This window comes from Spodoptera frugiperda, chromosome 27 (assembly GCF_023101765.2).
Source record: "Spodoptera frugiperda isolate SF20-4 chromosome 27, AGI-APGP_CSIRO_Sfru_2.0, whole genome shotgun sequence".
NCBI lineage: Eukaryota > Metazoa > Arthropoda > Insecta > Lepidoptera > Noctuidae > Spodoptera > Spodoptera frugiperda.
Window position 1 is genome coordinate 6,536,567 of NC_064238.1, and position 26,842 is coordinate 6,563,408.

Here is a 26,842-nt window from a genome sequence, read left to right on the forward strand (position 1 = left end):
ATTACCATAGACATTTTTACTTTTAGTTTTAGTCAAGCTTGAAAGACGTGCAAACTCAACAAAATTGAACACTATAATTAAATGCCGGATACCGTAAATATATACAGCGTGTAACAAAATTTCAGCTCAAAATACGTTTAAAAAAATTGGTACCAAATACTTGGTGTCGCATGGTTCTTGATTTTAAAAATCATACAAACGTGTCACAACACTACAGGGGTCACTCGCTAATTACGAAACATTACTTCTGTAAATCTGTTGTACCTATCTACCTAATTTTAATTCGCATGAAAAATAAAATATTGGAAAAATTCATAACTTCGTTCCATGAAAACATCCCGTATCGTTTGTTATGTTATCTAGAAACCGTGCACTTGATAATATATGTATACCCCTTTTTAGTTACACCGTGTATATTGGTATGGACTCGTGTTTCGTGGCTCGCCAGAATCCTATCCATTTCAAAATTGCGACGTCACTTACTTTAGCTGCTACACAAAAAGGCAAATAGATAACGGTTGAATGTCTAATCCAAAAAAATGGATAAATAACCAGTATTTATCAATTTTGAGTATTTATCCGAAAAATCCCCCATCTCTAGCCGCAACACACGGATTGAAGCCAATATATTTTCGACTTTAAATTATATAATAATTAACCCGTAGACACACAATACGCCAAAGGATTATAAGCGTAGACAGAATTTTCTGTCTATAATACGATTTCTACGGTAATGAACGAAAAACGAACGAACTTAATTTTTACGTAGTACTTTACTCTCATTCATCATTCATTCGTGGTTTTGTTCTTGAATATGTTGTTGTCTGTGAGTGTGTTGTGTTGATTCAACTTGATTCATTCAATCAAACTCCATTCTAATGCATTGTTTGTAAGTGTTTGCTAGTGTGTGGTGTAAAATGTAAAATAATGAATTAAAATAATACATAGTCTCACGGTGACTGATTAGTGAGAATATAATAGTTATAAGTTTAAAACCACCAATATTTTTTTTGTCATTAGGTAATTATTACCTGGTATTATGCTTGAAATCTATATTTAATTAAGATTTCGCCTAATTATCAGTATAAAATATAATGATGTGCTCAGTGAAAGTCGAACAATGATTTGTGAGTTTAAAACTTCTATAAAACAATATTGGCTGTGTAGATGAAAATTAAATTATTTCAACAAATCTGTTTCTGTGATATTTCTTCTAATAAATAAGTAAACATTAATTTAATATTCAAAACAAACAATGACTGTTACATACACCGGCGAGGTTGCAACTTGTCGTGGTTTCGGCACATTCCTCAAAGTTCTATACAAGTAAGTAATTTTTTGTTGTTTTATCACTTTATTTTACCCATACATTCTTATAAGATTTATCTATGCTATAGTTTTATAAAAAAAACCCCATTCCTGTGCGGTTTCACCAGCTGCTCGGTTCCTATTTATGAGAAGATTATAGCCTTCCTCGATAAATGAATGAACCGAGACTAAGTATCCACCACAAGATTTTTTCAAATCGGACCAGTAATTTCGGTGATTAGTGCGTGCAAACAAACCAACAAAACGAACTCTTCAGTTTTATTATAAAATATAACTTCGTAGGTATAGATGAGTTCTTGTTTCGTCTCTCATTTCAATATTCTTCTAGTTATGAACTAACTCTGCTATCCGCCCGTCCGTCTGTCTGTCACCAGGCTATATCTCATGAACGGAGATAGGTAGCCAGATAGTTGAAATTTCGTACTTACATATTTCTGTTGCTACTATAAAAAATAGACAGTAAAAAACTAAACATTCATATCAATCCGCTCCCATACAATACATTTTATTTTCTTGCCATTTATTACTCAAATAAATAAATGAACGAATGGCGCGGATTACAGAAACCCTCGTGGTCGGTTTATAAATACAAACTTCAAATCTTTTTATTTTCGATTAATGATTATGAATTCCGTTCTCGTGGGAATTTACGAAAATCCTCTCTCAGCGCTCCCCTACATTTCTACCTCAATGAATACACATGCTAAGTGTCAGCTTCCTAACTCCTAAATCGGTAGTTTGACTGTGCGTTCTCTGTTAGTCAGTCACTCTATGACGGAAGAGTTGTAAGTTAATTAATTACTATTTATCCTTATTTTTCGTCAGGATGAACAACATAATTGGCAAAATAATGATGATCTAACCAAAGTGTACTTATTAAATATTATATTTAAGATCTGTGAACTGAAAACACTGATGCTGCAATTGTAAATTACGTACTCAGAAGGCAGAAATGTTACGAATACATTAGTAGGTATTGAACAAGGATTATTTAATAACAAGTAACAAATAATGTAGATAGTTAAGTAAAATAATATACGTAAACAATCATCGTACGCATAGTCAAAAGACATCGCAATTCGCAGTAGCCAATAACCACCTATTTAGTAGCCCTAATTAATTACATAGATAATGTAATATCCACTTAGTTATTATGACTATGACTTAAGTAGTTAATTACCTCATATTTAGCTTGATTCGAACTATGTAGTTATTAGAATTTCTTCTTCTGATTAAGTAAATAAGTCTACATAGATACCAATGTTATAGTAGGTATGTAGTTATTGTAACTGTATACAATATCTTACGATTGTTACGTATAATTTATATGGACAGCTGTAAATAATACTTTCAGTCATAAAAGTTAAGTAATCGAGACACGTGAAAAATAAAACGTCATTCATGAGATGATAGTTATTATTTCCGTATTTTTAACTTTAAAATTGCTTTAAAGAGCTAAACCGATTTGTTTTATCTACCTAGATGGGTAACAAAATAAGATTGATAAGCCCCTCATAAAATTGGAGCTATAAATTTTTATTTCGTCTCTGAATACGTGCGTATCTTGTTAAGTAAAGTAAGGCATGTGTAAATATGTGTAATACCTAATATGTGATTTACCCTGTAACGGTCATATGTTTGGTTTCATCGATGGAAACTGCCATGGTGTTTGCTTACAGAACGGTGACGCTCTGTGTACAATTATTTTGCGAGTACAAGATTTTTATCAAGAACGCAAACTAATTAACAAGCACTTACATTATTTGGCACTAGACATAAAACAAAAGAGATAATAGAACTGAAATGTTCATTTATTTACAGTCATTATTCTTATCTTCCTAGAGACATGGCGCAATTCAATGCGAATGTCTTAATTACAGTGATGTACTGTGTATGTTTAATGATTGTATCATGAAGACCATGTGGGCCAATACCAAGGTTGACTCATCATATCAATCTTACATGCCTAGGACACTCAAGTTTGCATTGTTAGTCATAAGAACAACAAGATAAAGTTGTGTTTACACAAAATTGGCCAACAATCCTTTTTTAGATGTAAGGATTGGAAAAGACAGGGTTAATGGTGTTTTCATATAAGGTCGTCGCTCTTGCGGATCGATACATTGTCGCCACCACCGCTGCAAATACTGACTCCAGCTCAGAACAACACGCACAGTATGACTTCGTCTCCTTCTCTCACATGTAGCGTAAAAATTAGATTATCAATTACGATTTTGCTAGAAAACTTGGACAAACACCTAGTTTCAGTCTTTGTTCATCTGTTACGCTCCGTTGCAAATGAGTAATGTTTGCTTTGGTATTATACATTTTGTCATGTGTTACATGAAAAAACACCACTTTCATGACTGGCTCGACGAAGATTTGTGTTTGTCTGGTAAATATAGCAATTCAAGCAGGTGGGGCAATTCCGTCATTGTAGGCTGCTTGGTTTCATCATTTTGTATATGTTTTAAAAGTTCTCAGATTAAAACAATCTTTCTGTACACGGTTATTTTCAGAAATTGATAAAAATAATTATATCGCATATGTTAGCGTTGCTCTATGGCGTTACTAAACATACAATTCTTCTGAAGAATCTGTTAATAACTGCATTATGTTAATCTGGTTTAATTTTGTTATTATGTTAAGTGGAAATTAGTAGCTATTGTAACCATGGTGAATACTTATCGCAGTTACCTAACTATTTAAAATTATTTTTATTATCTTAATTGAAAATCATATTCACTAAAGAATCCGTCCATGTCTTGTCACAGAAATTAGCATTAGATCCTGTCGATAAAGTTCTTAATTAGAAAAGAGGTTGTTATCGATAGTTCTTAGAATGAGATTACGGTTATACGATCGTAAATGAGTAAAGATTTTTTAAATTAAACATTGGTACCTAATTTATAAAAACAACTTGTCTAACGTTTTCGTTAAGAAACTGAAAGAAATTAACTGAAAAATATCTTTTGGAAACAATTAAACCATTTCGACGTACTCGTAATTCGTATAATTAAGTAACTATGTTGCGTTACTTGCGTATTAGGAATGCAATTTACTAATTTAAAACTATTAATTAAGTATGTCACTATCACTACTCATAATACCTAATTTATAACTGTATAAATGGTTACTTTACTGAGGATAATATTAATGCAGATTTCGAAAATATAACTACCTCGTCCATAGTATTTAATAATTCATTGGTATATTCCGAGAATTGGTGACGGATGTTGGCAATCCTTCGACGCGAAAGCCTCAAGAGCTGCCTTTTGACATATACTTAGTCATACATATTAGTTTTAGTGTTTTCGAGTTTTATACATTTTATTGTCACACAATGCATAAATAGTCTGTTCGTGCAATATAGATAAAGAAGATTCTTTAGATAATACAAAGTAGGTTGGTATACATAATATTCTTTATTAGCAATTGGCTTCAGGCACCTCCCGTTGTGCATTCCAATCACCTTCCATCCATTTACAAACACATCTATGGAACATCTTAACGATCCTTTACACAAACAAAGTCAGTCAATACATATGTTATAGTTATTTTCTCGTAAATATAATGAATTTCAAGAATTTATAGAAGGCTTGAAGCTAGAACTCAACAACAGATCCAGTAGATCGAAGTGATAGAACACATTAAAACATTAAATATTTTGTAATAGAGAACAGTAGTCGTTTAACAACAAATGTAATTAAAAATAAACATTTCATATTAATAATAACATCTATAAATAGTTAAAATAAATAACTATATGAATATTTATTAATTTATTCCCTTTGGCTTTGGTGACATTTTGCGTAAACCGACATTAATATGCCACTTTCTAATTAAAATATTATAATTTAGAGTTTAGTAGTAGTAGGCCTTTACAAACAAGGTCGACCTCAGAGGTTGCAGGAAAAATATCGCGAGTAAAAAGTATTTACCTGAAAGATTTTCCTCTTAAAATATTGAGCCTTTAGTTTTTAGAGTTTAGCCAGAGCCAGGTAACTAGTTATTATTAGAACTTATTCATATGGGAAATCCAAAGTGCAGAACAGTTCGATAAAAATAAAATCAACTAAGAATTAAGTATCTAACATATATATAAATATAGGTAGATAATGTCCTTATGCATAATTTTGATGGTTCCACATCAAATATACGCCAGTCTATAGATGGTTCTTTGAATAGTGTTAACCTCCACGAACATTTTAACGAAAATATCTAAAACCATTAAGAATTTAATATCATCATCCTGAAATGCTTTATTATCACTTACATAAAATAAATACAAAGAAAATGTAGGAAATCGCTATCCCCTCTAAAGAAAACTTCACAAGTGTTCACGTACTAGTAATCCACAACCCCTATGAAAGTGGCATTAAATTCTAGTAACTATCGGAGTCCCAACCGTTTCCGACGTATACGAAGAAATCAATTGCTATACAAAATGGTTTACTTCGTGGTTGCCAGGCAAGGGACATCTATTATTCAGTGGAGGCCCACTGCACTTTCCAGCCCCACTTTTGTTACGTACATTGCACTTTATGCTTGCCACGGCTCCACCACACACGCTTGGCATCGATCTTATGATTGTTTCATGTTGTTGTCATTGATACTTTAACTAAATATACGTGTTCTGTATCGAGATGCGGATCAAACATTAAATAACCCTCGACAGATTATAATTCGCTGTTCACGTTGAATGAAATTTCCTTGGCTGAATGACAAAACTGGCGACATGAAGCAGGTCAGATCTGTATAATTTATACATATTGTAATTTTTAGGCTACACTATATTAAATATATTTATTTATTTATAGGAATTGCTATTATTTCAATGTTAATTTTTTAGTCAAAATCTATTTTGTCTGTGTCTGATCAAAGTATCAGACTGTTTATATTTTGGTAGTTAGTTTCGCACTTACATCTAGTTTATTGACAGCCATTGAGCTCTTGTTTAGTTTTAACTGCAAAATGCTAAGTACCTTCACGAGTTGTTTAAGAGTTATTTGGTAAATTCCTATGCTATTTACTTAAGTAATTAGTTACAATAGTCTAGTAGACAACTACTCGACTTACAAACTATTGATGTTTAACATACAAATTGGATTCTCCCTTGGGATATTTTTTATGGAATGAATCGGACCAATTATAAAATTAGACCGGAAATAGGTGTGTAAGCGGTACACGTATCCAGTTAGTGAACAAAGTAGGTTATAACGCAGGATTTGATGGGCTATTCTAATTGTTGTTTACGTAATGTTTTCCTACTTGTTAATCATGGCGATGACGAAATAAAATTAGAAAAAATAGACTGTGTCATAGGCTTTTTTCAACGATTGTCAAATGACAAAATAGCACTGAGTCACGAAACAAGATATCTAACTACATATGTATTTATGTACCGAAGTACATCTATTATTGCTATTTTGCTGAGACCTGGCTGTAATGTAATACAATGTGTGCACAGTGCCCAAGCTAGTACGACAAACAATTCTCTGGAAGAAAATACTCTTTATTTATTTGTCGTACGATTTCAAGTTATTCCAAAGGACTTCGCGTTATATTCGAATTAAATGCCACACAACGGAATGGGAAGTCGACTATTGCCATAAAGTAGCTGTACAATAGACCTGACATCGCGATACTGATACTATTACCAACAGTACAATTTTAAAATTATCTTTTTCCAATAAGAATTTAAATTATAAAAAAGATGATGATAGAGAATTCCATTTGTGAACATAATATATGCGACACGCGTGGGCCACAAATTAAAGTAGAACTGTGTCCACAAACCTACTCTATGTGTTAACTGCTACAAGGTTTTTACATCAACTAGATAATTTCGGAGCAAGGATGCCTTGTGTGGTATAAAAGAAAATCTTTGTGATCTTGTTTGTTGAAATGTTGTTGTACAACTCTATAACCAAATACCTACACGAATTACCGGTTTAACAAAGGTGTTATTAAAAACAACAGATGGTCTTCGTATGAGGTTTTTAATGTTTTTTTTCTTGTGTAATCAAAGGCTCATTTGACTCGTATTTCTCTGAAGTAGTTAGTACTAGGACGTGGATTAAAATTTGAGTTATCGACCCCCTATAACAGGCGACTAAATGACTATACTAACTATTTGAGCTTCGCCAGTTCGCCTGTTCATAAGCAGAAGACATACGTCTTCTAAAATGAACAGGAGAACAAAAGAGAAATGTTTTAAAATATATCATTCAGTAGAATTAGCATTGCAAATCGACGTTATACCATTAATGCCATTTGCAATTCTTTACTTAAGTAAAGATTCTATAAAATATTAAAATATAAATCTTCTCGAATTAGTTACCAGACTTCATCGTATATTATTTATACATTTATTGAGTTGTTTGTGTTTTCATCTTAAAACCAGCAGACGGATAAAATCTACCTAATCTTAAAGCGTATTTAAATTAAAACGAAGTTTTTAAGGAAAGAAAAATACAATCTTCTATTGATAATGTGCGAGACTTTCTGTATTCGTTGTGCATCTACATCTAATGAATCTAATCAAAGATTGCATTAAGAAACGGTAAATAATCAGATGAGTTTTAATAGCTAACTGAATTCCATCTTGCATGATCGGCTACATGCAAGAAGTAACAATTTTGTACAATTTGAAGGACAAAAACATAAGAAATATGTACTGTCAATGTTGACTGGCTTTAACACAACTACAACAACCGGAGATTTTGTCTTCAACAACTTTAAAATAAGTTTTAAAAAAGCAGTCGTAATCGATTCAATATTTGTTACTTTTCTGTTAGACAACAGTCTTTGTAGTGTAATAAAGTAGTCAGACTACATACATTGATCAAGGTGTAGAGATTTTAAACTCTCGTACGATCGACTTGCTAGTTAAGTTCACGGTTTGCATTCCTACGAGATTAATAGCGGAAAAACGTTACTACGCACTACCTGCTACGCACTACCTGCTACGCGCTACGAACTATGCGCTACATACTACGCGCTACGAACTACGAGCTACGTATTAGGGCTTATAGATTTAAGGTTGGGCGTGTATGGTAGATATTTGGCTGTAAATGGGATCTGCTTACTTTTTGACAGTGCGATTTACGAGCTATTTGGTTTTTTACTGCGAGTCTGCGAAATAAACAACAAAATCCAAGAATAAAAAAATGTTTGCTTCATGAACATGTAAAATAAGTTTTCATTGCTGGTTTGAGTATCTACTTAATTTTCGGCGGTGTGTAGCACCACTCTCCCGTGCCCAAATAAATGCATACGTGTTTCACCCTTCCAAGGAGCATTTTCAGGACAGGAGGTTGACTGGTTGCGAACGTCCTCCATGGAAAAGCGAAATATGTATGCATGTGGTATGTTTGCGTGTTGTTCGGGTGGTTGTTTGCGTGTGGTATGTGTTCTACAAAGTAACGCCTGATTCTATTCTTCAAATTGAAGTGTATAGTTAGTAGTATTAAATACATATATATACATACATATGATGACATTGTGAGTCACCGATGATGGTTCATCATTCAAATTACCAACGCTTTTGCCAACAGCATTTCAAGGTTTTTAAGTAATTAGCATAGTGCATTTTTGTGTTAAACTCTAAGCCCCTTAATATATAGGAAAATTAGAGCCTGATAAGCAGCACAGTCACGATAGAACTGTTTCATTCCGGTCTACCCACGATGCGGCACAAAACCAAAAGCGTGGCGCAGGATGACGTAATATCCTGCCTATGTGTGAGTAGGTATCTGTTGACCTCAGAGAAGTGTTTGCTTAAATTGTGATAGTGTGAACACAGATAGACATTAAGTCAATAAATCTACGTCCTAATTAGACATAGGAGATTAATTTTCAGCGTCAAAATTACGTGTATAACACTTCTTAAACAATTTAACGTATAAAACTTCCGTTAAGCTGATCCGGTCCGCTGAAGTCAGGCTCAGATATTGTATATCTAAATAATGATTTGTATTTGTGTATTGCACACATAGACACTCAGTAGGTATTGTATACTTTTTGTTGTCGAATAAAAATGAGCTTGCTACCTACTAGCTGCCTGTGAATGTACCAAATGATGGCCATTCATTACGTAGGTAGTCACTCGTTAGGTGTATTCTTACATAGCCAGCGTTTCAAAGCGCTGTTTGATCCAGTGGTCTCTGTCGGATCCGCGTCACACCACTGTGACAAGAGCGCGCGCGGTTCTTTTTTCGCGAACTAGAACTAAGTGGAATAATTTATGTCTGAGTTGGTACATAGTACACAAACAGTTGGGACGGAATGCCTTGGCGTGAAACTGAAGAAACGTTTTATGATGCACTATCATACAAAGTGAAACATTCGAAACGAGTTTTCTTCTTAGTGTAAGTTAAACATATAAAGAAAAAATAGCTAAATAACATTAAGGAAATAAAAAAAAGTATTACTTTTGTTTCATGTGGTAGTTAAAACCTGACTGCTTTTTCATAGATGACCACTTAAACCATTACAAATCCCACGTGTGTGTGAATAAAAAATGTAATTTATTTGATGTAGATAATTATAAATTCGTTTATAGTTTTTTTATTGATTCTTACAAGGATGGCGTAATAAACCACAGATAAATTGTTATTTTTATAGCCATCCAAAATTTTATTCATATTTTTTACATAAATAGTTAAAATGAAGATTTGTAAACCAATGATGGCGTTAAGAGAAATAGTAGAAACAAGATGTTGTCCGTCCCTCGTCAATGGGTGATAAAGCTATTAATATGTCAAGCAAATTAATTTGGACATAAACAATCACAGAGTTGAGCATTTGTATCACAATAATGGGCGTGTGTAGCTAGGATCGCGTGTTGCACGACTAACACAAACATGACCAGAGTATCTTCGCAGTCAAGGTTAAAACTTAACACCGACGCGATTATTAAACCTATACAATTGGAACTTATTGTTGTAAAGACTTGGCGATAAATTAAACCATTGTCTTGGAAGTGGCTAATCTGTATCAGTTTGTCATGTTGCAGAAATCTGCCGGTGTTCTATTGTACTCTCAAAGTATGAGCGTGTTAAAATTATTTACTTTCTTTTGGCTAGACGTTTTTATTCATCAACATTATATTTTTGTATTATAATTTTTATCTGTTTGGAAATAATTTGTATTTCCAAATTTTGCAATAAATTCTCCTTGAATTGAATTAGAATACAAATGGAAGTAGCTGTTTTTAAAGCTACTTTGAGTTTGCATTAATGCTTATGGATTATGTTAACTTAGGGCTAGTTCAGACATGCGGGAACAGCGCGGAAACCGCGCGGGAACGGTGCGGGAACAGCGCGATTATGTCTGAACGATTACTTAATAACTCATACAAATAAGACCCGCGCGATTTCCATTCGATTCTGAAATCGCGCGGTTCCCGTCGTGTCTGAACTAGCTAAACTGTCTGAAATAGTAAAACTTGTTTAACATCACCATACACAGAGTCAAGGATGTTGTCACACATCTTCCAAATTCCTTAAAACTCATAAAATTTTGATACTACCAAACGTTTCCATCCTGAAAGACATAAAATGCGCAATCAATTCAGGATTCGGCAATTATAAGCATTTAATATCAAAGATTGGTACGGATATGGTGATAATCTTTATGTTTAAACCATTTCTTTATTTTATTGCATAGACCCCAATCAGAATCACAATAAACATGACGTAATCCACGCTCAAATGTGAGGCTTTAAAATATCTATACGCATACTAATAAATGAACGAATGTTATAAAATCAGCATGCGTGAAGTATCTCTAGTCACAATAGTTTTGCATTCTTGATAAGTAGGTACATTGATTTGATTATTATCTATTCCTTCTATACTTAATAATATATGCAGTTGTTGTTTGGATATAACTAAATCCGGTAGCAGTATTGTTTTATCTCTAGGTACATTACCACCATGATTATTGTGTCTCCATGTTGTTTTTTTTGTCGTATTGAAATGTAGATTAGTTACATGTTTGCGTTTCAAAATAACTATATACACTTCTGAACACATGATAAAACTTAAGATTATGTAAGCCCATACTGAAACATTCTTTTTTTTTTCAGATGGCGTGGAAGTATATACAAATTAGTATGGCTAGATCTTCTAGTGTTCCTGCTTTTATACTATGTACTCAATTTGACTTATCGGCTGTTACTGGATGAAAATGCTAAAAGGTAAGAAGCACAAGTGGTTCTGTTGTCACATGATAATAATTGCAATACTGCATGTGATTGATTTTAACTCACGTAATCAGAGCAATCGTAGATACACTTGGTACATGTATATCAGCAATATTCTTATGAAGATAGCGGGAATATTTCTAGTTTCTAAGCTTGGTGCTCTAAGGTACAATAAAGGAAAAATTGTACACTGAAATTTCTTCATTAACATTGCTCCGGAACAAATTAAACGGCTATAAAACTGAACTATAAAATATATTAGTCAAGGCATTTCAATTAATTAATAGAACTCATAATGAAGCATATTTTTATGCATTTATTCCTAGGTACTTACGCGTAGCAGATTGCTACGAGAACTATACTTGACGTAGCAGCAATATAACTTTAAATGAGAAAGGAAATGGGGCCACCTCAATGGTATATTATAATTAGAAAAACTACATTTAACATTATAATAAAAGCTATCTAATGTTAATATAGAAACTTAATTATTATAAAGAGAGTTTAAATCCAAGCTTCAAGAATATAATATTATGTAGGTCTTTACCGTAACAGTTACTGAAATCAGAAATAATTGCATTTCACGCTTTCTTTCGTGATAGGAAACAACACACGATATAACGATTTCCTAAAACGTACTGGCACTTTCATTTTTTTTCGAAATTGGAAGGAAAGCATTACACTTCCATTTTATTTTTTATTAAAGAGAGTTGCGGTGTTTCTGTGCCCAACCTAGGTGATAAAATACTACCTATTTTGGGGTAGTGTGTAGCGTGCCTGCGACATATAACCTAAATATCCTAATTTTTTTCTCTACATAATATATTATTTTGTACAAGCCCATCCCTTTCATATTAATAACATAAGAATTAAGTATGATAAATAAATGACACGCATAAAAAATACAACATTCGAAACAACTAAATATTCTTATTCATCGAAGAAAACATTGTAAAAATGTGAATCGAAAGTTTCAATGTCAATCATATTTGCTATAAACCGTTGAAATGCTTGACAATAATTACGTGTAGTGAGGTCGTTAGGTACAATATGGTTGTATCGTGAATCGAGTGTAATTTACGTTGCCACCGATTGCTTCTTTATGAACTATGCGCACGCTGCCATTGTTATTTCTCTTTCCATTAATTTGTACTCACATTTGTATTGTTATAGTAAAATTACAATGTAGTTAAATACCTGTGTAATAACAAGTAATAAAATGGCACTTGGTAATTATCTCGCAGGATGTTCGAAGGTGTGGTGAACTATTGCAGTTTTCACGGGAATGTGATCCCTCTGTCGTTCGTACTAGGGTTCTATGTCACCGTGGTTATGAATCGGTGGTGGAGCCAGTACACCACCATACCTTGGCCCGACTCTATCGCTGTCTTCGTCTCCGCGACTATACATGGACAGGTATGTACGAAACCGACTTTAGACCCGGAGGCAATAGCTCAATGTTATTTTATAATTACATCTATTATTATTATACTCACCGTTACCGCAATGTCAGTATTATTTAGTCTATAGCGAAGTGTCTATGTACATTGTACATGTTTTACTTTTGTTACATCCTACGCTATGTAAATAGATATGTAAATGATAGTTCTGTGAATACTAAGTTATCTGTGTATTACGTATGTTCTTCCGGCACTAGAGCTGGGTGACTAAAGGCTTAACAATTTAGTTTTAAACAAGTACCTACTTCATTGATAAATAAAGATTATGATGTCCAAAAATACCTAAAGCCTTCTAAATCTGATATGGTCAGTTGTTAAATAAACCTAAATAGGGTATATAGGTCAGCGTAGGTGTAGCAATGTAGGTAACGTGTAGTATTACTACATTTTAACCGACTTCCCAAAAAGGAGGAGGTTCTCATTTCGGCCGGTATTTTTTTGTTAGACGCAAATGTTTAAATATGATTTAAAGTTCCATTTACATGATTCATGTTAACAGTAATTGTAGTCGCTGATCATTATAAAAATCAATCATAATTTACCCTGTTGTAAAATTAGGGTTGTTTCAAAAATGTCGCGCGCGGCTTGGCAACCATTTACAAGCGGTTTTCAGACTAATGGAAATTCCATTCATATTATGCGGGCCACGATTTTCATGGTCCTAGGGTACAACGACTTTTTGACCTTTGCAGTCGTAGTATACGTAAACAACTTGACGCATTTTGATGTTATCAGGTAGATTGTACTAAAATGTGACTGAAAGCCGGTCCGAAAACAACGTTACTGCGATAGTTCCTATAAAATATAGGTTTCGCATCTAATAGCGGTCAGTGGCATCGCAAAACATATTATTACGCTACCTATTTACTTGATACGCTCCTTGATGTAGTATTCACAACATCAGCCCGTATAATTTATTACCCTTCACAATATTCCTTCATTCAGTTGAAGTATACAAGACGACGTACATTGCAATCTTAAGGAGGTAATCTTATCTCGTCACTTATTACGTAAACCATTTATCTATGTAGATACTAACTTTACGTACATTAGGTAACTACTCTCTCGCCTGTATGAGCCTATCAAAAATTTCAGTTTATTCATATAAAGTAAAATAATAGAAGACAGAAGCTGAACTATGTAGGTTTAGCTAGAAACTTACTAGTTACTATGATAAATAATGAATAGCTTGTAATTTGCATATAGGCAATATTATGGTAATTGTTGCATAATTATAATATAAATAAATATAATTTATGACAGCAAAGGGAAGTCCTGATGGTTGATACCTACCGTCAATTAAAAAGATTTACGATGATAAATTATAGTTCTTTAAAAAGTATAGCAATATCATTTAATATTTTTTCCGCAATTAACAAATTAGTTCGTAATATAATTGTGTGATAGTACATACTTATTCTTTTCGGTGATATGATCGCGATGACGGAACGTAATCTAGTAGATAATAAAAATACAATTTCAGGAAATGTTTTTATCTGAAATAGATTATCATGATGAGGCATTATGATTTGCACTGATATACAGTCTGCGGTATAAGACTGCCCAAGTTTTCTACCTTTTCATTAACTGACTATTTATATGTGCATTAGTTACTTATATGTATGTATGAAGAAGCAAAAATAGACTGCTCTCGCTGTGCCATGCTGCTGGCACGTAATAAAAATAAGTGTGTATTTACAAAAAAACAAGAAACATATGTGTGTGTCTGTCTGGCTTTACTATCACCGACAAATATAGCTTAGTTTTAATTTGTAACAAATCATGATTCGACACACCTAATGTAAAAAGTACACAAAGCAAGTCCGACCAATTAGAAGCGAATTAGTCAGCCTTGAGGTTTAAATTCAGTTCAGTTGTAGGTAGGTACCCAGGATACGACAAAAACGCAATAGCGTGATGTAGTCTATTCGATTTTGCAATTACTCACGTTGTATTTGAACGCGATCGTTCATACTGTAATCCTTGACGGTTGGCTATCGCTAATATGATTGTATATACCTACTAAAACATTTTTTATCTCACATTGTTTACATATGGGATTGAATATTGTAACCATTAAATCGTATCTAGGTATATTGTGAAAAGGGGATATCAAAATATGGTTGGTCGGACTTTACTATTAATTTTGAGTGTGTAGTATGTGTAGGATTTTGTGCGAACTACGTAAATTGTTAATGCAAGTTATCACAGACGGGACATGCCCAGTTAACCATGTAATTTGAGGACAGGATGAGCGCGGGCGTCTGATGCGGCGAACCATCGTCCGCTACGTGTGTCTCTGCCTTACCATGGTGCTCACGATGATCTCACCGAGAGTCAAGAAACGCTTCCCTACGCTTACCAACTTCGTTGATGCTGGTCTTCTACAAGAAAACGAAAAAACTATCCTCGACAATCTGAATGACAAGTTCCCTAAGCCCTCTAAACATTGGTAAGCACGATTTTCTATTTTCGCATTCGATCAAACCTTCTATAAAACAGTTTATGTTAACATAATTATAATCAAATTATCAATTCCTGTCATTACTCCTACTTTACAACTTTTATCATATCAACTCTTATAAAGGTTATCAACTTATCAATGAGTAGTAATTTACTGATAAGTTCACAAATTATTAAGGAAACGATTTTATCACTGCCAATTATAAGTAACTTTACTTACACGACAGAACAGGACGCAAAATGTGGTGGATGTTTAAACTGAGTCATGTATTTCAGGTTACCAATTGTATGGGCGACCAGCATAGTGACAAGAGCCCGCAAAGAGGGCCGAATTAGAGACGATTTTGCGGTAAAAACTATTATAGATGAACTAAACAAATTCAGAGGACAAGCAGGGCTTCTCCTTAGTTACGATACTATAAGTGTACCATTAGTATATACTCAGGTTTGTACCACTTTCTTGATTTCTTAAAGCTTCTAAAACTAAGTATATGGAAACTTCTTTAGTCTCTAATAAAATCTAAACTCCTCGTCTTTCAGGTAGTTACCATAGCAGTATACTCATATTTTATAACATCTGCCTTGGGCAGTCAGTGGGTCGACAATAAGTTACAACGCAACGATTCCGTCAACATTAGTAATATTGACCTCTACTTTCCTATATTTACTACGCTAGAATTCTTCTTCTACATGGGCTGGCTCAAAGTGGCCGAGTCTCTGATCAATCCTTTTGGTGAGGACGATGATGACTTCGAAGTTAACTGGTTGATAGACAGAGATTTGCAGGTGAGCGTCTTGCCAAACTAACTAGAACGTTTCTCATTAAAATTGTTGATACTGATAAAGCATGCATGCGTGTCTTATTAGGTTTCGTACATGATCGTGGATGAGATGCACCACGAGCATCCGGAACTGATTCGCGATCAGTACTGGGACGAGGTGTTCCCGTCGGAGCTGCCTTACACGATAGCGACGGAGAACAACCGTGAGGAGCACCCCGAGCCGTCGACAGCGCGCGTGGCCGTGCCGGTGCGACAACGCAGCATGGTGCTGTCCGCGCCGTCGCAAGTCAAGATCGACGAGATGAACCCCTCCAACACCGTGAGTTACAAGTTCGACCCGCCAGAGGTTAGATTCGACCATTTTATTAGCATGCTGCACACCCGGATAAATGGAGCTTCGCAGTGTGTCGGTGTTCAGGTTTACGGACATATTAAATCTTACTTACCTACTACTTGTACCTATACGAGGATTGGTGTGCCTAATTCAAGAATGGTTTGAGGAAACGAATTTTATTAACATTTATTTTGAGTCTTGATATTTTTGGCCCTTAAATGTTGTGACTAAGGAAAATCTTAGTAATACGTAATAACGTTTGGTATACTGATATATCTAGTATATTATCTATTATTATCAACTAAAATTAAAAGAACATTTTTATTGTTAATCATAAAAATATTATAAAATTGGTTGATAAGGGATAACAACTACTGACTTACTAAGAATGTCGCTTATTTAGAATGACTAACATAATGCGTAACCTTTAGATACGATCTTTTTTAACAACCTTCTTCCTTTTAGGAAATTAAACGTAGTATGATTAATACCTAACCTAATCTGGGTAATCCAGCTTAATATGTTCTATATTTAAAAATAACAAAATTAATATAATATCTATTCAATATTTTCCTGTTATCTTTCCTTTACCTATACACAATACATCTTCTTACGTATTTGTTAAAATAAAAAAATATTAAGGCTAGGACTACAAAAGGTCACACTAATTTTATTGAGAATTTTCGAAACTAAAGTATTTAGTTTTTCTTTCTTTTTTCGTTTGTGATATCTTTTGTTTTGTTACCAAAATTGTTTCTTGATTGTGTAGCGTGTGTTGACTATTCGACGTTACTCCTACTTGTTTATTGTGATCAATTATTGACTATTTACGTAAATCTTTGCTCTTTATTTCCTAACTTTTTCTTTCGCATTAAATGTCGCTGTAAATAATAATAAGCGTATTGTTCTTTTTTGTTGATTCTGTTTTAAAGATTAACTGTCTTCCCGTAATAATCTTATCTTCAATTGTAGGTATTTAGTGCTTAGTGTCGAGTCGAAAAATATATTGATAACATGTGTTCCTGAAACAGCGATGCATGGCATTCATGTGTCTGCCTAAATGTTCCAACATTTATGTATTTTATTCATATAGAATAAGACTATGTATTAAAATGGCTTTGTGTTATATAGCAACTGCAAATGAACGACGATGCAGTATCGGGAATCCATTTCATCGTGAACCGCGGCAGTAAGCGCGGGAAAAAGGAAGACAGAAACTCTATGGGCTCCACCAACTCTATGGCGTCGCTACAACAAACTCCGATGGCGCGAACCAACTCTGTCACGTCGATGCTGAAGAGGCTGTTCTCGAAGGAAGAACAAAGGGGCACGTCTGCAACACAGACCGATGGTGGTACGTTCAGGCTGTTGAAGCACGATGGTAACTCTTCATTAACAATTTCCCATCGCATTCTTTCGTTTTATTAACTCTCTGATTGGTTGTGGAAATCTTTATCCTATTGTGAATATGCCAGACTTATAGAGTAAGTCCGTACTCACGCCTTTGTCCCTTGGAGATTGGTAAATCTAAAAGGCGGAACGTACAACTATTCTTTTTCTATCATATTCTGTCATGGTAGGCTACAAGCACGTCGGTACCCTTACAATTTGTCAAATAACATGTCGGATGTCTGTGGTGTTGGCGACTAACACACATTTTTTAATTAAAGCACAAATTAAATATGTAGTAGCAATTTTTTTAATAAAAATATCTAGGTCAAAAGTGTAGGCATAAAGCATTCTCGCAACATCTGAAGTAGCTGTTTGTTTGCTAGCAGATGTCGATCGATGCCAATTCTCAGTAAACATTATCGCTATGTTAAACACTCGCGTTAACTTCTTATCCATACACGCGTCATCTTTGATAATGCACTGAAAATTAACAGCTTAGTAGTTAGTACATAACATTAATCAGTTTTGATCGTATCTCAGTAGTCAATGATTGCTACATTATCGTTACAGGTTCTCGTTTCACGATATCTGCCAGTAACCCGACTCTGAACAAGCCCACCACTGCCGGAGGTAGTATGAAGATCGCTAATGATATTATTGAAGAGGTTGATGAGCAAGCCACCATCACTAGCATGGGGAAGCGACCTGAAACTAGGTAATTATAAGTTACTTCTAAGTGTAATGTTAACACTTGACAAAACAAGTTGAAACACAGAGAAACATAGAACCTCCTCCTCTTTTTGAAGTCGATTAAAATAGACTAAAATCCTACAATTCCATAGATACCTAATATAGGTCTTGTATCTGAACTGATTTTTGCTACCTACCTATTTGTCAACGCCACGACAATTCAATTACATAAGTATAATACATTATTACCAAATAAGAGTGTAATTGGATACGCTAATTACCTACTAATAAGTAAATATGCAATAATAATAATAATATAATATAAAAGGACTAATGAACTAATAAACAATTGCAGACAATATTAGGTATGGACAATTACCTCTTTCTATTTTTATGACATAGGTATTAATTATTACATATAATTATTTACATAAGTAACGTTTTAATGTTACGTTTACCTTACCTGTTAGCCAAACTTGTATTTACGATTATACTGGCTAATTTTATCCTAATTACTTATACAGGGTGTCCCTGAAGTCGACGTCCAACAGGCACCAGATGATCGGCAAGGTTCCAAATGTTATCAGAAAAATATAAAAAAAATTCTAAGTCCTACAGTTTTTAAATTACAGTGACTTATGTGTTATCCACGAAAAACTACACCCTGTGCTAGTCTTTTGACTCTTGTTGCTACAAATCTTTATTTTTTCGGCTGCAGTCTTCCTTACATTATCCTGAATAGTGCTCCAGTAATATGGAATCATAAATTTTTAGCCAACTGCTTTAGATTGGAAAACAATGTTAGTTTTATAGGAACCAAATACTCTGAATAAAATTTTCACCTTACTTTAAGTGACTGTACTGAATAAATTATGTATGGCGCTAGTAGTGGCAAATTTCACCAAAGTTGGCGCATTTAATAAGGATTATAAAATGGTATAGCACTTTGCACATTATTTCCTAAATTCGACGCAAAAAAAGATTTTTCAACGAAACTCCGTTTCGATGAATTTGTTTGAACTTACTAATATTTCTTCTAGTGTACTCAAATCATACGTTATAACCTCGTATGCACTAGACAGCGCTTTGCACGCGATTTGTTATCATCATGTTGGAAATCAGCGAGGATCTCTTGTCAAACAACATTGTCTGTCTACTCATGATTTCGCTTGCAGCATTCGTCGGCAATATTACTAGACTTACTAGAGGAACTGATGTTGTGTATCATGTTTCACTAAATAATATTGAATGATTGCAATATGATGTTCATAGTGCATCAAACACATTATCAAATGTGTAGTAAAATCAAAAGGAACGGACGCGGCAGATTCATGTACACAGCATATCGACGCGGTAGTGGTATGGTGTACATGAGCCCTTTTACGCACAATTACTCGTCATATCCCCATCAAAAAACAAAAAAAATGGGTAAATCCTCCGATTAAGTTACGTGTTCATGCCTTGTGATCAAATGCGGGATGAAGCGTCAAATATTCTTTAATTTGTCGAGAAAGAGTTATTTGCACCGTTACAAGGAATTGCAGGTAAAGCAAAAAATAATTTAAAAAATAAATAAATAATCAACACGGCGCAAAAAAGCCAGTGCTCAGCTAAAATGCCGAAGCCCGGGTACGATGGCTCGAGATGCACAACACCAGTTCGTCTAGCGATAATATTGCCGACGAATGCTGCAAGCGAAATCACGGGTAAACAGACAGGGTTGTTTGACAAGAGATCCTCGCTGATTTTCAACATGATGATAACAAATAGCGTGCAAAGTGCTGTCTAGTGCATACGAGGTTATAACGTATGATTTGAGTACACTAGAAGAAATATTAGTAAGTTCAAACAAATTCATCGAAACGGAGTTTCGTTGAAAAATCTTTTTTTGTGTCGAATTTAGGAAATAATGTGCAAAGTGCTATACCATTTTATAATCCTTATTAAATGTGCCAACTTTGGTGAAATTTGCCACTACTAGCGCCATACATAATTTATTCAGTACAGTCACTTAAAGTAAGGTGAAAATTTTATTCAGAGTATTTGGTTCCTCTAAAACTAACAATGTTTTCCAATCTAAAGCAGTTGGCTAAGAATTTATGCTTCCATATTACTGGAGCACTATTCAGGATAATGTAAGGAAGACTGCAGACGAAAAAATAAAGATTTGTAGCAACAAGAGTCAAAAGACTGGCACAGGGTGTACTTTTTCGTGGATAACACATAAGTCACTCTAATTTAAAAACTGTAGGACTTAGAATTTTTTTTATATTTTTCTGATAACATTTGGAACCTTGCCGATCATCTGGTGCCTGTTGGACGTCGACTTCAGGGACACCCTGTATAATGTTGACTGTAAAAACCTCGTATGTATTACATATGCACGTACGTACCGACTAACATACGAAATACGTAGAAAAATAACAATCACTCAATATGCAAATTGAAATGTATTTCAAACGAAAATTTGAATGTCAACAACGTCATTGTACTATAACGAGTCCATATTTAGTTGGTGCATAAACCACAATATACTGTAATGGAGTCAAATTGATTGTTATTACTTGTGTCCTGTTATCAATAGGCGGTGACAAATTTTTAGTCACATTACAACCACCATATCACGCAAACCACTAGTAAATAAAGGTTGCAATGGTGACGAATTGTTCATCACAACCTTGTGTAAAAATCGGTTTCTTTTCAAATAGCGTAGGTCGGTCACCTACCTTTATTACTATAGGTACCTAGTTGTAGATACGTTTAAAATTAGGTAAATATTATGTACTATGTAATTAAAATTGATTCTGGAATTAATTAGAAGCAAATACAAAATTTAAAAATAAGTATATTACTATTTACCTGTTACTTGTTAATCATTTAATTTAATTACAATATTCAGTAAATATAATGAGAATACTGTATTGTTACCACTACCTAGAAATAAGTAATTATTCATGAATTATGACGTAATTGTTTTACAGGCCTACAGCGATGAGTTTGTTCACCCAAGCGCCTCCGACGCCAAGCGACCCAGTCGACGTTCCAGCCAGAAACTCAAACAAAACCAATTCTAGTATGTTAACCTGATTTATTCAAATGTTTTCCTGTTCTTTGTTAGGTACTCAGTAGCTACTTCATCATAGTAAATAAGTTGTAATGATCTCATAATTTACATATGATTAATGTTTTCAAACTAAACTATTCTTAGTAAGACTTATTTATCACTGTTCAGTTAAATTACCCAGTCAACTTACATAGGTATAAGTAATCCATAAATTACGAGACAATTTTCATGTAATGCATACAACAATAATAGGCAGGTTAATTGTTACAAGGCAATACGCGATGCAGTTTCCTTACAAAATACTTGGTACGTGTTAATTGGGAGTAATTTATGATATCATCAATGCCTCAATTCAATGTAAAGTAGTTACGTAGCCCGACTTGAAAAACGAACGCTTATTTACAATGTCAAGGAATAAAATTTACGTTCCTCTATTTTGTAAAATAGAGATATATTGACTACCTGGTATTAGTGGCGTAGTGTGGGCTGATGTAGACGTGGGCTGGTGTAGGCGTGGGCTGATATAGACGTGGGCGATCCACTGAGGAATCCGTTTCCTTCCATCACCATCAGGTTATTTTCTAACATAGACTTCTGTAATAGCACACTTTTCTTGACGCATCGTCAAACGGTGAGCAACGCCTCACGTCGCCTAGGTTCTCTACTGCCTAGCCTACCTAGTAGTACCTACCCTACAAAAACCGCTTATAGAACCAAGAAGTAAATTAGGAAACATATAAATAAATGTTTTCTTCTTCTATAATGTACCTAATATTATCAAACTTTGATTTGTGACTATCGTTAATTCCACAGACTCTCGCCTGTCATCATCAGCGCCAAATCCTTACGCAGTACGACCCAGTGAAGGAGGAGATCTCAGTCCTGCAGCCCAGTCACTCAACACCCAGGATTCCTTCGTTTTACCCAATGAGCGTCCTAGACTCGACAGCGATGTAGGCCCATCATTGAGCGCCGCTGGAAGCCAGACTTTGTGTAAGTATTCGCCTATATTAACAATTAGGTAACTAAGTACTTAACTAGTTCATAGAATTAATACCTCATAGTAAGTAAGTACCACAAACACTGATATTTTCTTGTTTCTAATTACAGTGGATGAAGCAGACGGCGGGGAAGACCCTGAACTGGATGACTTTGATCGTTTGCGCAGTATTAGAGAGCAACATCGACGGGAGAAATATCTCCAGAAATTAATGGCACGTTCTATAAGCGCTCAACAGGTAACTACGATATATTAAAATCGTTTAAAACAGTTTTTGCAATCCCGCCTTGCACAAGTGTGATGAATATAATCAATGCTCATTCCTTCAATCCGGCCGAGCCGAAGCATGACTCTTCCACATTCGTAATAATTATATCTGCACTAGCTACCTCTGCGCGGTTTCACCCGCTCTGCTGCTATTGATGGTAGCAAGGTATTTTTTGTAGCCCTTCTCGATAAATTGACGACACAAAAATAATTATTCAAACAATAAACTATTCAGCTTTATACTGTAAGGTAACTCTATCAAAGTAATGAGATTAGTTACGGGGATTATTTTTCTATTTTAGGATTTTAAATAAAATTATTTGCAGAGAACGGGCAGCACGGAGTTGATGGATAACGATCTTCTGCTAGAAGATCTTCTCTCTCAATCAGCAGCAGCACAGAAAAAAGAAGAAAAATCAAAGAACGATGAAACCAAAGACAACGCCACTTGACACAGTAGGAGCTTTATATTCCCGTGGGAAGGCGCAGATTTCTGAACAATTTAGCGCGGTTCAGTATTAGCAAATTGTGATAAATTAAACTTTTATTGGTGCATTGGATTTGATATTAAAAGTTGTAAATATTATATAAATATAAATCATTTTCGCCATATTATGTGTTTATTTTGTGTTAAATTGTGTTCAATCTGTTCCCACCCATCGCCCACAGAATATACAGACCTGTTATTTAGGATTTTTGGAAAAATTATGAGTACTATGGAAACTATAGAATTATTGACTCAGTTTTAAGTGCGACAAGTAAGCACAAATATTTACATACCTAACAATGTATATCCAAATATTATATTATAAATTAAATATTAATATTATAATAAGATACTTTAGAATAAATATAAATTCAGGCTTCTTGTTTTATTCACAACAAAGCTATAGGCAGTCGAAATTGGCCTGAATCGCTTCGAGAAAAGGATGGTACGGCTGTGCCGCGGTTTTTTGCTCGATTTGGCGGGGGCACTATCGTGCCCCCAGATTGTTACCGTTTGCTGCTTGTTGCATGTCGTGATCAAATACTTGTGAAAGCATGGTCTGCCAATTATATCTTTTTCTTTTTTTAAAAAAAACGTTGCCCCACATTAGGATTTTCTCCTGTGTCGTGGGTGCGTTTACAAACATACAAGTTCACATACACATGACACCCAGACCCGGAACAACAATTTGTGGATCACACAAAGAGTTGCTCCGTGCGGGAATCGAACCCGCTACCCGTTGCGCGGCAGCCAGTTACCCAGCCACCGCACCAACCGTGCAGTCGGTAAAGGTACTGTTTTGTATATACATTTTTCTGTTACCTTCTTATAGGTAGGTTTTAATTTACGCGGACAATAATTATTCTAAACTCTTTATATTCAACCACTGCTATTTAGGTTGATGTAGATGCATATTTATTTGTGAATATCGTTGACTTTACCTATGTATGCTAGAGTGGAATGACTGCCATCTAACTTTAATACTCCGTCCTAGTAGAAAAGTAACATTTACTTGGAATTCCAAAATATATCATAATAAAGTAAGCTCTAACTCTTCATATCCTACTTATTAGCGAATATCGTTGACTATATGTGGTAGGTATGCTACAGTGGAAGACTTGTCTAAACAAACTGGCCCTAGACCAGAAAAGTAACATTTAGGAAGCGAATTTCACACAAATGCTGATACACACTTGTGAGATATATAACTTTAAAATTATACATAATCTATATTGATGACATCTAGTCCCTAAAGATTATGATTATAATAGGTTGTTTCACATTTAATTTGTTTCTGGTCGAGACTGCCACAGAACATGAGAACACAACCATGCTTTGTAGGCACAACATAATTTCTGTTTAGTCTGGCAATTTAGTGGTGTATTTTGAAGAAACCATAAAAACTAGGTAATATATAAGAAAAACAACAAATTAGATGGTGAAGGGAATTTATTTAGCTTAACTGTGTAACTACTCCAGCTCCAGCTTACAGCTTGAGCTTAGTCCTCCTCCAGTGACGCCTCTTAGCGTTGTATCTGTAAAGAAAAGCAAAGACTCGTTAATTTCAAGAAAATACAACACTGACTAGGCTAACTGTTTAGTAAAAATTACAACAATATTATAAAACAACGAAATATACACCTTTTGCATCACATTTAGAAATTACAACTTGGTAAACCAAAGTCTAGGACATTGATATCAATTACTTATCATGTTGCAATACTTAAGAATTAAGAAAGTAATTTATAAATATCATTCAATGCCTTTAACATCGTAATTATCTTATCAACATCTTTGTTTGTTTACAAGAAATGTATGCAAGCATGTTTCATACATAGGTCAAGACTATTACACTGGTCAACACAATTTATTATGTTATTGTGTCCCAAATAAATAAATTATTTTCCAACTTGCTTGACCTATGGGGTACTGAAATGCAGATCTACACAAGAAAATGTGTAGATCTGTCAATTTTCTATTGTGTCTTTATATAATTATGAACTGTTAACTTAATATAACATTTTATAGACTGTGAAATGTAACATTTAATAGGTTCTTTGCTGGAGAAGTGATTGCAATTTATTAGTTCCGCTTGTACCTACTTCACTTGTGGATGATTACTTTTACTTCTAAAATAACTTCTTAATGTATACTGTCCTAATCAATAGGTTTATAAATACTCTGAGTACCAATCAATAGAAACCAGATCTGGTTTAATGATGCAAAATTATGTAAAACATTATTGGTATGTAACAAATAAGTAAATAAAAAGAAATTACATTTATGTTCCTTTAATATTTCAGTATTAATACAAGACACTTAATAACCCCTCAGGATACTCACTGATCAATGGTCATATTACAAGCAGTTTTTATGAACTTAATAACACGATAACTTTATAACGAGTTTGTGCACGTGCAAGTAGAAGTAATAAATTAAGGGTTAGATTAGTATTGTGTATTTTACAAGTATCACTAAATGCAACATTATTGCAAGTTACACTACACACAAAACTTACGATATTATGTCGTGAATATCAGTACTATTTTTCAAGCGGAATTAATAAATAAATATAGCTAACAGGTATGTATGTAAGTACACTTAGGAGCCGTAATGAGTGGAGCCAGGTGAAATACCTTAAATACAACACTCAAATAGATTCATTTGTTTCAATATCATAGCCACAACTTGATGATGTGATATTGTTATTGTATCGTGTGCACTATTATAAGATAATAGAAATAAGAAAGTAGACACTAAACTTACCTAATAGTATTCCCTGTGCGCATTCTGACCCATTGTGGGATAGGCCTGTTTTGTTTCAGCTTTTTGGCAAGCTTGCGCTTGATAATAAATGTCTTGTGTGCCGACTGAAAAATAAAGAATTAAATTAGTTAGTACAAAATTACTTTCCGATTGATGATTTCTAAAATATTTAAAGATTTTAAATAAAATATTCACACACCATTTTGCCGATCACAGTTGACAAAACAAAGTGACAGAGTCGATGTCAAACTTCGATGAGTATAGATTTTAATGTTTTTAGGCGTCGCATTAACTGGGATACGAGTCTTTTGGCTTCCGTAAAAATTTTTAGTAAGTAGTAACCCATCATCAAAGCTGTCTAAATTAATGTACAAGTTAGTAAATCGTAGCTATTTAAAAAAAAATAATGCGACTTTTATTTATTATATATTATTTTATTTTAGTTATTAAGGATTGAGACAATGAGACGAATGATACGCTTTTTAGTTTTATACCCCTCAATCATATTTCTCTGATATTTCGAAAAAAATAAAATAAACAAAATTGCCCCTTTTAACAAGATAATTTGTATAATTTGGCTTTGATCAAAAGTATAATA

General features: G+C 34.1%; 2 protein-coding genes across 9 annotated transcripts; one reads left to right on the forward strand and one right to left on the reverse strand.

The window, feature by feature from the left end:
- Positions 1 to 805: 805 nt before the first annotated feature.
- On the forward strand, positions 806 to 23,603 carry LOC118263926 (bestrophin-4). 8 transcript variants are annotated; one of them, XM_035576172.2, is made up of 13 exons: positions 806 to 1,326; positions 11,423 to 11,533; positions 12,784 to 12,955; positions 15,249 to 15,451; positions 15,739 to 15,907; positions 16,003 to 16,248; positions 16,330 to 16,590; positions 17,710 to 17,932; positions 18,541 to 18,685; positions 21,642 to 21,733; positions 22,538 to 22,717; positions 22,835 to 22,962; positions 23,318 to 23,603. In XM_035576172.2, the coding sequence occupies exons 1-13, from the start codon at positions 1,256 to 1,258 to the stop codon at positions 23,441 to 23,443; spliced, it is 2,127 nt and encodes a 708-aa protein (XP_035432065.1). In that variant the 5' UTR covers positions 806 to 1,255; the 3' UTR covers positions 23,444 to 23,603. The 8 variants fall into 8 exon arrangements, with proteins under 8 accessions (XP_035432065.1, XP_035432061.1, XP_050561261.1 ...); XM_035576168.2 differs by having other exon boundaries at positions 814 to 1,326; positions 17,710 to 17,959; XM_050705304.1 differs by having other exon boundaries at positions 815 to 1,326; positions 16,330 to 16,563; positions 17,710 to 17,959.
- A 1,306-nt stretch (positions 23,604 to 24,909) lies between these two features.
- On the reverse strand, positions 24,910 to 26,608 carry LOC118263925 (60S ribosomal protein L39). Its single transcript, XM_035576166.2, has 3 exons — positions 26,444 to 26,608; positions 26,245 to 26,348; positions 24,910 to 25,013 (listed from the first exon to the last, which is right to left on the reverse strand). The coding sequence occupies exons 1-3, from the start codon at positions 26,444 to 26,446 to the stop codon at positions 24,965 to 24,967; spliced, it is 156 nt and encodes a 51-aa protein (XP_035432059.1). The 5' UTR covers positions 26,447 to 26,608; the 3' UTR covers positions 24,910 to 24,964.
- Between the last annotated feature and the right edge of the window lie 234 nt (positions 26,609 to 26,842).